Genomic DNA, 11290 nt, shown 5'->3' with positions numbered 1-11290 from the left:
TATTTTTGGAGAAAAAACTCTTCTCACCCCTAATCATTTAACGATTGATTATAAATTAATCTCATAATTTATCTCTTTTGACAGGACTTTTTGTTATAATACAATATGAATATTTCATATCTTATCAATATTATATTATAACAACACTTTAATTTTGATCAACATTAATAATATTATATTGTAATAATTACCGTTCATAAATTTTTTAATATAAATATTTCATCTTTCGTCAACACCAATTAATAATAGTTATAATATTTATGAATCATAGCAGTTACAATCTATATAATTTATTTTTATTATTAATTAGTATTGCATAGTAATAATTATAAAATTATAATTATTATAATTATATAGTATTTATGATTTCGTAATTACTATAATAATTTTTAAAATAAGGATAATTTTAAAAAGTAAAACGTACCGAGATAAAACACCCTTTGATAATAAATAAAAAAAACAATATTGACCATTCTAATAAAAAGGGACATCGTTTGAATTTTACTCAAATTCTAGAACTTCCATCGGATCATTTTAGCATTTGCCTTCTTCGATTGATCAGGGACAACACCTATACAATAATTCATATTATTTAATTAATTATATTTTTATATGGGATATCTTGATTTTATAATCCGATTAATCCTATGATAGACCACGTATAATTTCATATTTCATTCATCGGTAAATTTAGAAAATAAATAATTAAAATATAATTTTGAAAAATATTTTTTATACGAGAGATGTGGAGTCGACCAGTGGCAAACACGTGGCACGTCGATGAGCGGTTACTTATCTCTAAATTTAATTCGACCTCGACGCGGAAGCAGGCGCCGCGCTTTCAGCGCACGCGCAATCGACGCGCGGACCTCGCCATTAGATGCAGAGCCTACAGCTGGATCGAAGCCCACTCCTCCTCCTCCTCCTCCTCCTCCAGCTACCGGTCTCCCATCTCCAACTGCAAGATCGGAAGAGCGCCACCGATCGATATCCCCTTCGCCCCCCTCCGGATCTGCTCTTGGTACGTGATCGCCCGTGTTCTTTTGCCTTCCTGTCAAGGCTTCGTCTTTCCGTGTTTTGAAACCAGATGCGTTTGTTGATCTTGTAGGCGATCCGCCATGGCGTCCTCCGGCGAGCCCAAACTCGCGGAACGGGAATCGAAAGAGGACGAGAATGAAGGAAAAGGGGGCTTTTTGGACAAGGTCAAGGACTTTATTCATGATGTGGGCGAGAGAATCGAGGAGGCAGTCGGATTCGGGAAGCCCACCGCCGATGTAACCGCCGTCCATCTACCTTCCATCAACATGAAGAAGGCAGACATCGTCGTCGATGTCCTGGTCACAAACCCTAATCCGATCCCCATCCCTCTCGTCGACATCGATTACTTGATCGAAAGCGACGGGAGGAAGCTGGTCTCTGGATTGATCCCCGATGCGGGCACGATTCACGCGCACGGTTCGGAGACGGTGAAGATCCCGGTCACTTTGATCTACGATGATATCAAGAACACTTACGGCGACATCAAGCCTGGAAGCATCATCCCTTATAGGGTCAAGGTCGATCTCATTGTAGATGTGCCAGTTTTCGGCAGGATTACGCTGCCCCTGGAGAAGACTGGCGAGATTCCAGTGCCCTACAAGCCGGATATTGATGTCGAAAAGATCCACTTCGATAAGTTCTCCTTCGAGGAGACGATAGCTTCGCTGCACTTGAAGCTAGAGAACAAGAACGATTTCGACCTGGGGCTGAACGCATTGGATTATGAATTTTGGCTGTCTGAAATCAGCATTTCTAGTGCGAAGTTCAACAAAACCACAACAATTGAGAAGAACGGGGTTGCAAGGATGGAGATCCCTATCTCTTTTAGGCCCAAGGATTTCGGCTCTGCACTGTGGGATATGATTAGGGGAAGAGGCACCGGGTATTCCATTAAAGGGAGCATCGATGCTGACACTCCATTTGGCCACATGAATTTGCCGATCAGCAAAGAGGGAGGAACCACTCGCCTTAAGAAAGGAGATGAAGACGATGATGACAATGAGGTAAACTAGTAATTATATCGTCCTTTGCTTTGTACTAGAGTAACATGCTTGCAATTCAATTTGTTGGTAGTTTTTATAGATCCATCTTGATGACAAATAAACTCTACTATGGCCAGTCCAAGACCGAATAAAAGAGGACTACGTTAGATTGCCAGCCAACATAAAACATGGACAAATGTTATGTATGGATCCATAAAACTATTGTTCTAATGTTAGATTATTCTCGGAAAAAAATATAGTAAGGGATCGAGCCTAATGACGTAGATCCTAACCTTTGCCGATGATAAATAAACTCTACTATGGTCATAGTCCAAGACAGAATAAAAGAGGACTTTGTTAGGTTGTCAACCAGCATAAAATGTAAACAAATGTTATGTATGGATCCATAAAATTATTGTGTATAATTTTGTTAACGCAAGATGATTCTTTGAAAAAGATATAATAAGGGATTGAGCAGCTGAGTCCAATGAAGAAGGAGGATCTATATAGCTGGTTGATTATTGTTGTATAGATCCATTCTTAGCCATGTGTTATATTTAACTGCCTGTATGAAAGTAGTTGTCACATTGTGAATTCTAACTGTGGAACAGAGTTTGGTCTTGGATGCAAACCTCACTTAAGTGGACTAGATGCATACAACATGTTTAGATAGTAACACCAGTTTGTGTAGACGAGAAAACTGGACGCGAGTATGAATTACTTGAGCAAAATTTATAGAGAAAAAGCAGGGGCCTCTATCCATTCTCCAACAATGACATCTTTAAGACGACCTAGACAACTGGTAAAGAATTACTTTGCATTTGGCTAAGGACTACACTTGCATCACATGGAATAGAAAAGAAAACATCACTAAGTGTTGAACATGGTAAACTTATCTGTTGTTAACAAGTTCTAGGAAGTTAAAATCTAGTCCATTTATATCCTCGAGCTGTGTTTACAAGTTGATTGATTTGCTGAACCTGTCATATTTTCATGCAGGACTAGTCAAGTCTTCTATGTGAGAGGAGCATAAGGTTATATATACTTATTTGAGATAGAAAAATCTGTTACTATTTTCTTTGCTAATAAGCTGCTCAGATTTATAGTCCATTTGTGTTTTTTTATCTCTCGACCTTTGGACCATGAGTATGAGGTGTTGTGTGACTTGTGAACTGTTTTAGTGTGTTGGTTTTAATGTATGTTTGGCAGCCATTTATTGTGCTTGTTTCTGTTATGTTGTAAGTTTTAGAATTAAACAAAATTTTTGAAAGAAATGAGCCAATATATTAGGATTAAAATTCTCCATTTTCAGCTACCTAGTGCTTAAAGATGCTCACTGTTTTTTTAGGAGAATGGAAGAGACTAATTAGTCCTCAAGCTCAATTAGTAGAAATGTCTCAGATAGAAATGTATTTTGAAGAAATAGATAAACTATGAAATGAAGTATTAAAAGGTTATTTTTTTTATAATTATATTGTTAAAATGAAGTTTTTTTTAAAAAAATATTAAAATAATATTTCATTTTAATTTAATATTTAAAATATTCTTATCACCTCGAAAGCTACTCTAAAATGTGAATCAATACAACTTGGATAAAAATAAAAAGTGCATTGTCTTTTTTTTTTCTGAAATTGTCAAAATTATATATATATTATATATTGTTATAGTAATTAACAATAACTTGGGCATCGGGTCAAATCAATATTATTTTTATTAATAGTGGTCCATAATGTGACATTCATCGCTCATCAAACCAATATTATATTATATTATATTATATTGTAATAGTCATAAATCATAACGACTATAATATATATATATTTTTTAATTATATTATAGTAACTATAGAAATGTAATTTTTATAACTATATAGTTATATATAATTATAGCAGTTATAATATCATTATTACAAGTAATAATAATAGTTATAAGATCACAATTACTACACTGTCTTAGAAAATAAAATTTAATAAATAAAAAAATTAATGCCTTATTACCAATTCTAACAAGAAGGGATGCTCTTTTAATTTTTTTCTCATATAATTTTAAATTTTAATCCAAGCTGTTCCTTTAGAACAATGTATTTCTAGGTGGCAGTGGTTTTGATTTGATCTAATTACTACGTCCTTGGTTAAAGCTGTTTTACTGTCCTGCAATGCAACAGTTGAAGGATATTTTAGATATTAAATTATAAAATGAGTTGATGGTTTTAATAATTTTTAAAACAGGATTATTTTTTTTACGATGTAGATAATTAGATGCCTCTATTTCTCTTCATTTTATTATAAATGATAGAACATCTACATCAATTATTTTAATCAAAAATTTTATCTTAAATTTTAGATAAGATAATTAAAAACTATCTGCATCAATTAATCTATTCATTCCCTAAATTTAGATTTGATAAATAATGATTTCTAAATTTAGAGAATGAAATTTTTACACTAAAAATAAAATAATATTTCTGTTTAATCTCTCTCCTTTCATTCAATCTTTTCAATCTCTTTTCTTCCATTCATTCTATAAATATAATAATAAAAATAGAAGAAAGAGAAAATAATAATAAAATTTTTTAAAGATATTTAATATAGTATGTTGTGAAAAGTAATTATATAAATTTAATAAAGTGGATCATTTATCCTAAATTTTAAATATAGTAATAAGAAAATTGACGTGAATACTCTAAAAGATTTATCATTTTAAATAATTATTACAATATCTTTTAATATTTTCCTCAAAATTCTACACTCGAGAAGATGTACCTCGGTGTATGCATCGTCGGCGGCGCGGACGGGTTTCTTGCTGAAGTGTCGGCTCCCATCTTTCTTCAGGAGATCCGCCTGCCTCGCCACTCTCGCCTGCAACGCTGCCGCCGACCGTCCACGACTGCCTGATCTGAAAGAGGCAAAAGAAAGAATGAACAACGAAAATGCGGCCTGATTATGAAATAAAAAGGACCTTAAGGTGGTGACTGTAAAATTATGCACCGAATGTACAGCCGATAATCCTCCATTTAAAGCGAAAATAATAAAATTAAGTTTCTCTTAATGATGTTAATAATACGAAATAATTAGATACTCTATGTAACATAAAGGATCTCGTCTTCATAGATAATTAAATGATAAATTTAAATTAAACAATCCAAATTCTCTTTATATAGAGAATAAAATGATATATTTCTTCTTTAAAAAAAACCATTTTTTTATATCACAGATTTGCATCTCAAACTCTACGACACAGTCAGAAGGCACCAACAAATTTTACAGTATTACAACAAACAAAACTGCAAGAGGATATGCCAACACACATCGAAAAGTTCGATAGGCAAGTAACTCCAGCAGTACACAAGCAAAATTGTTTCGGAATGATCTCTGTCTCCCAGTTTGCAGGGAGCAGAAACTGTGAGAGCAAATCCGAAATAGAATGTCACCACTTTGTCAGTCGAGTGGTTTTGATAGACTTTCTAACTCTGCCGTGGCATAAGATGTTCACGTACCTGAGACTAGCAATCCACCGCCCGTGTGTTAAGATCTGATACGAAGAAATAGTTTCAGCATCAAATTCTCTGCGTCGAAATTTATACGAGAAACCAGCAAAACAAAGGAACCTCTGAATTTATGGATGGTGATCGCAGATCAGTGGTGTAGAGTACTAACTAGCCGTGCTCTACCCGGATTAAGCAAAGAGTGAGACATTATCCATCCCTAAGCAAAAGAAATGGCATCGTCAATAGAGAGTTCAGAAATGCTTGAAATATAGATCAGTTTCAATGATAGAAGAACCAACAAAAAGTTTACAATAATTAGATTGAACATAAAAATGGTAAGTCGACAAGGCATCACCTGTTTGGTAGCTTTATTCTTGAACATTGTATATGATGATGACACGATCTTGCAAGACTCAGCGATGTGAGAAAGAAAGTTGTCATTTGAAACAAGCAAAGTTCCTTCGTGTCTTGATTGGTCACTGCTGCTAAATCTTCTCAAAGCTAGTTTTGAGTTTGACGACCGGATGAAATGCAGAAGAACATGCGCCTGTCGTAAAAGAAAGTTGTCTTGTTAAGTTGGTGTTTTTTTTTTGTATATTTGCCGTTTAGTAATCAGTGCTTACATGGAACGCCGCTTTTAGTATATCATCTGATTTTGCTTGATCCTTGAGCAATGCATAAATTTTACCCTTTGAAGGGTTATAGGTGACCATGTATCTCTCCTCCTGCAATTAGAAGCAACAAGATAGGCATGTGGATTAAAATTATAGCAAGCAGGAATCACAATCTCAGTATATACCTCGAACAAGGGTTGCATGGCAAGAAATGAAGACGGCTCCTGGAACGCTTCAGAAAATCTCGATCCTGAAGACGATGTAAAGTAGATGTAGAAGCGTAGCCGGATGAATAGAAATAAGGCTACCTTATTTGCCGCGTACCTATAACTACTGGTGTATGGTTAGACCATGGAGGATTGAAAATATTCTCCTTTACGTTTCCTTCCTTTAATGATGGAACATGTCCTAAAAATTTTTTGGAGTATTATTAGTAGGTATTACCAAAGAAGATGATAAGAAAAAATCTGCTCCAAAGATTGCCAAATGTCATTATCTTAGTCGATGTAATAGAAATGAAATAAAACTCACAAAACATAGTTCAATTTGGTTATATTTGAATTAAATCCAATATAAGATTTTCTGTTCTAGTATATAATTAACAATTATAACCAGATCTCCATTAACTAAAGCCTTAGTCCATATCTAAGGATCTTTGAATTTATTCTCTGTTTATCAAGGTGATTTATGTAGAATGAGCTTCTCAGAATAGATGGTGTCGACAGTTGACAAGTTAAATAGGATGGAATTAGAAACGTGATGGATAAAGGAAAAATCTAGTTAACATAGTAAAAGGGTTAAACAAAAGCGATATAAGAGATTAGTATTGCTAGTGGCATAGCATGACATAGCAAAATCCATAAAGCCAACCTAAATAGTTTGGACTAACATGACTTAGATGTAGAAAAATCTGCTCTAACATATGGCCCTTTTCTTTCTTTTTTCCAAAAGAACCATTCATTATTCTTAAATACCATTACCTATTCACCTGATTTTATTATTCAATCAGTATGTATCTATACAGTCGCTAGTTTTTCAAACTTTTCTCTATTAACAAGATCCTCATAAGTTTGGGAGCATTGCCTACCTGAATAGATCCTAGTTCAGAGTTGATCATGCAAGTAGTTAAGCACACAACATCAAAGTACTTCAGCATTTCTTAGTGCAAACAAAAATGCATTTAAACTATACATATCTTGCTTGACTTACCAGTCTTGATGAAGGAATCCACAGCCACAGTGAATCTTGCTGTGTTTAACGTATTCAATACTAATGATTTGACCTAGCAAAAATGAAGAATAAGCAAAATAAATTTGTTGAAGAAACTGTCAGAGAAAGGCACACAACACCTTAGGCCCGATAGAGACTAACCTCTTGATATGAGCTAAATAGATATCCACATGACAAGAATGTGAATGAGGCCACCAAAGATGGATTTCGTTTCGATATCAAGATACTCAGTCCAGTGCCCAACTAAACAAAGATAATTTATCAGCCATTAAGATTTGATGCAGTCTTATTGTCAAAAATTAGTAAAGGAAAATGCAGTATAGTCAAGACAATTTATCTGCATTCTAATTTCTAAAATAATAAATCATTTTTCGGAAAAGCATATAAGCATTGCTGTATAATTTATTCAAAAAAAAAAAATGCATTCCTAATAGTAAGATCCTCATTATCTTGAATAGTTGAAGCAAATGCAAGCGGTTGATTTGATATATATTATAATTGTCTGAAAGTTCTTTTAATGTAGAACACAATCCAACATAGTATCTGTGAAGGCTAAGAAAAGTTGCATATCAACTCTACCAAGTTGCTTGTCTTCTAATGCATATTTTAAAATCTTTCTGAGGTAACTGTGAATTTATTTATTTACCTTTATCTTCTTATTATATTTCTATTTTGAATAGTTTGCAAGAATTACTGTCAATCTAGAAAATAAAACTGTGGGACAAAAAAAGGAAGTTGGAAACTCAAAAACAAAGCATAGCTTACAAATACTGCTTTCTAATTCCATCCATTCCAACATTTGCAGAATTCGATATGCCTTGAGAAACATCAAAAGGATTTATTAGGGCATGTCATCGAGAAAAAAGAGAGTAACTTAACTGACTCCTGCATAATAGCATATTAGCATACAAAAGTTACACTATGAGAATAGAAGGGATGAACCAATTTGCTAATTGGAAAGTTCTCGAACTTTTAGGATGTCCATATTCCAAGTAATGATTGATCAGAATAGCCTACCAGATCAGCTATATTGGCAACACATTCTCCTTTAGCAGTGACGTCCCCTATATTTTCTCCTTTTGCATAGGCCTTGTATATTGGAGTGCGTGTGGATGTCGAGGTAACAACAGCAACATTCTGTAAGGGAGACAGTTAAGCTATCACACATCATCTACATCCTTTTATCCTTGGGTATAAACTAGACACCGAGCGCATAGCTTCCTAACCTTAAGAACATTGGCTGCACATGCAAGTGGCAAGAAAAGCTGTGGAACTGCAGCAGTTGCTAACTCTACTCCTGCACCTAACTCCATTAAAAGATCACCTGCAAAGCGAAGCTGAGGAGAAATATAAACTATCAATCAACACCATACATAGAACCTATGAAGTCGAAAGAGCACAGGAATGTACCTGCTTCAGATCATAGTCAAACTTCTTTCCTTGACGTGAATAGAGCATTTTGCCGACACGGCCAGCTCCATCCTGGAGAATTTTTTAAAATAGAGGGTAAAAGTCCAAAATGAAGTACTTGGTCAAACACAGGCAAATGGAACTGTTTGGACCAACCAACAACACAAAATCTATCATCAAATAACAATAACAATCATTCTTCAAGTAATGCAAATTTTGTTTTTTTACAGGATGTGTACTTGAAAGTGTATAGAAATTCTCTTATTTAAAGCAATTATTTCCTGCAAGGCAAGGATATACACAAGAAAGAATAGTAAGATCAGAAAAGAAACAAGTTTACATATAGACACTATCTGATCATAACCAAAAAAAATAGGTGAAAGTTGATCCATCCCATTACAAAAAAAAAGCCTGTCACTTTTTTTGCCCCAATGTTACCCGATTCAGCATTGTTTTTTTAGCAATGTTATTCATAGGAATCCAAGACTTGTTACAATATTATAGGGAAAGATAATAGGAGGTTGCTTCAAAAAAGAGATCTATCATCTCCATTAAAAGAGTAAACACATCCATGAACATATTTTTGCAGATAACTAGAACATAATTTTGCATCTACATGAGATACTGTTTTTTTAACACACACAAAAAAAATAATTTACCTTGAGTATCCAATTGATGGCAACAGCACCTGATGCAGCTGTATTTTTGGATACTCCCGCAGAATTTAACAGAGTCCTTGTTGTGAAAACACCCATGGCTCCACCAAAGAAATGCTGAACAAAAGAAGTAAACACTAGTGAGGAAGAACTCAAGTAAACAAGAAACAACAATGTCATCCTCCAGTATAAGGACAAATTAATAACTGGATTCACACTATTTTGGATAAACTAGTATGTACCTTCAAAGCCCTCCATGTCATATATGGGACATAAGAAGGGGTTACACTGTCAGGAAAGCCATCAGGCACTACATACGATCTTATGAATGACATCATCTCCTGCATAAATGTGAATTTAGCAGTCAACGTTGATCTTAATACTAGTGCTAACTAGCTACAACCTCCATTTAAATCCACAAAATATAAGTCATCACTTCCTCTAGGAGTCACTGGATAAATTACACACAATTGTTATACCACATAGCATACAACATTAAAAATTTCAATAATGTTTTTCAGAATCGAAGCAAAAAAATTACATATCTCAATCTTTGTAGATATACATATGTAATGTAAGCAAGATGGCCCACATTAAAAGGGACAAACATGAACTAAGACAGCATGGAAAAATAACCTTATTTCATCACTTGAAAAACTGTGGTATGCTTCCCTCATTTCAGAGGAAGCATACGCTTCAATATCTTAAAACTCAAGTGTGTTTACAGGCACACATATCGTGTGTTTTTTTTCCAAAAAAATTAAAAACTCTTCAATACCTGCTTTAGTCTAATACAAAGGTAAGATACTCTTTCTACCAACATTTTCAAGGAAAAAGGGACCTTGAAAACATCTTCCATATTATGATCTCTCATCTTCCTACTCGAGCAAATTCTTTCTATAGGATGTTAAGGAACAAAAGACAGTGTTAAATAAAAGATATATAATTCTGTTTCGATTGAATCCATGAGAATATGATCTCTCTGGTGTATTCGTAAAACATGACACAAGATGCCAGCTTAATGGTATTGAGATAAAAGGAATTCCACAGTGCTAGAATCAAATTAAGCATCAACCTCAATCAGAACAGAACTGAGGATCGTCGGAAGAATTCACCTCCAAGGGATCCACGGGGCTCTGCATCGGGACGGCGCGAAGAGACGGTCCCTTCCTCGCCTTCGTCCCGGGGGGGCCTTCCACGTCATCCAGCACGTAGCTCCACCTCCTCCCGTCGATCTCCTCACAGCAGAGAACCCTAGGAGCGGCTGGCGCGACGAGGGCGAGGCCAGGGTCGATAGCCGTCCCGAACTTGATCCCGGCCTGGATCCAGTCGTCCCGCGCCGGCAGCGCAGGGGACGAGGCGAGGGTAGCAGCGGCGCTGGCGCGGACGGCCTCCCGGACGATGTCGCGGGTCTCGGGCGCGAGACCCGGCGAAGGCTTCAGCGGAACCGGAGCCATGGACGGATCTAAGGGGGGCAGATGCGGATTCAGATGAGGAGAGGAGGTTCGCCTCGGTTTTATCGCGGGAGCTTCGGGGGGCGTCGACGTCGCCGGGGCAGTGACAGCGGGCAAACCGACGCCGTCCAAATAAAATTAGTTCTATAAATAGATAATTAAACACTTGTGAAATTCTTGCGTGGCTGGCGGTGGATCACCGAACCGGCCCCACTTGGTCCGGACGAATCGCTTAATGAACCGAGTTCACGTGGGAGTTGCATCAGGAGTTAAGTTTGCCGTTGGGTGGGTACGATCCAATTCCTTTTACTTGTGTTTGTTTGTTTATTTGTTTTTTGTGTTTTTTTTTTTCGTTTCCCACTAACTATAACGTAAATCAAGAAGCAAAGATCGTGTCACGAATAAATCAAATTCTGTA

At 35.8% G+C, this 11290-nt stretch overlaps 2 protein-coding genes across 4 annotated transcripts; one reads left to right on the top strand and one right to left on the bottom strand.

Annotated features, from left to right (window-relative positions):
• Positions 1-728: 728 nt before the first annotated feature.
• LOC122009416 lies at positions 729-3255 on the top strand. Of its 2 annotated transcripts, XM_042565560.1 has the most exons (3): positions 729-1021; positions 1109-2042; positions 3021-3255. In XM_042565560.1, exons 1-3 carry the CDS (start codon positions 744-746, stop codon positions 3024-3026), a joined length of 1218 nt encoding a protein of 405 aa, XP_042421494.1. In that variant the 5' UTR covers positions 729-743; the 3' UTR covers positions 3027-3255. The 2 variants fall into 2 exon arrangements, with proteins under 2 accessions (XP_042421494.1, XP_042421493.1); XM_042565559.1 differs by lacking the exon at positions 3021-3255 and having other exon boundaries at positions 1109-2120.
• A 1428-nt stretch (positions 3256-4683) lies between these two features.
• On the bottom strand, positions 4684-11001 carry LOC122009415 (protein root UVB sensitive 6-like). 2 transcript variants are annotated; one of them, XR_006119559.1, is made up of 15 exons: positions 10534-11001; positions 9661-9759; positions 9422-9535; positions 8763-8834; positions 8579-8689; positions 8370-8489; positions 7494-7595; positions 7332-7404; positions 6447-6530; positions 6308-6372; positions 6132-6233; positions 5864-6055; positions 5629-5725; positions 5518-5552; positions 4684-4916 (listed from the first exon to the last, which is right to left on the bottom strand). XR_006119559.1 is itself a non-coding variant. In XM_042565557.1 (14 exons), the coding sequence occupies exons 1-13, from the start codon at positions 10873-10875 to the stop codon at positions 5657-5659; spliced, it is 1545 nt and encodes a 514-aa protein (XP_042421491.1). In that variant the 5' UTR covers positions 10876-11001; the 3' UTR covers positions 5269-5552; positions 5629-5656. The 2 variants fall into 2 exon arrangements, 1 of the variants encoding a protein (XP_042421491.1); XM_042565557.1 differs by lacking the exon at positions 4684-4916 and having other exon boundaries at positions 5269-5552.
• Positions 11002-11290: the final 289 nt, after the last annotated feature.

The sequence above is a fragment of the Zingiber officinale genome, chromosome 8A (genome assembly GCF_018446385.1).
Source record: "Zingiber officinale cultivar Zhangliang chromosome 8A, Zo_v1.1, whole genome shotgun sequence".
Lineage (NCBI taxonomy): Eukaryota > Viridiplantae > Streptophyta > Magnoliopsida > Zingiberales > Zingiberaceae > Zingiber > Zingiber officinale.
This window is presented reverse-complemented; position numbering and strand designations above follow the sequence as displayed.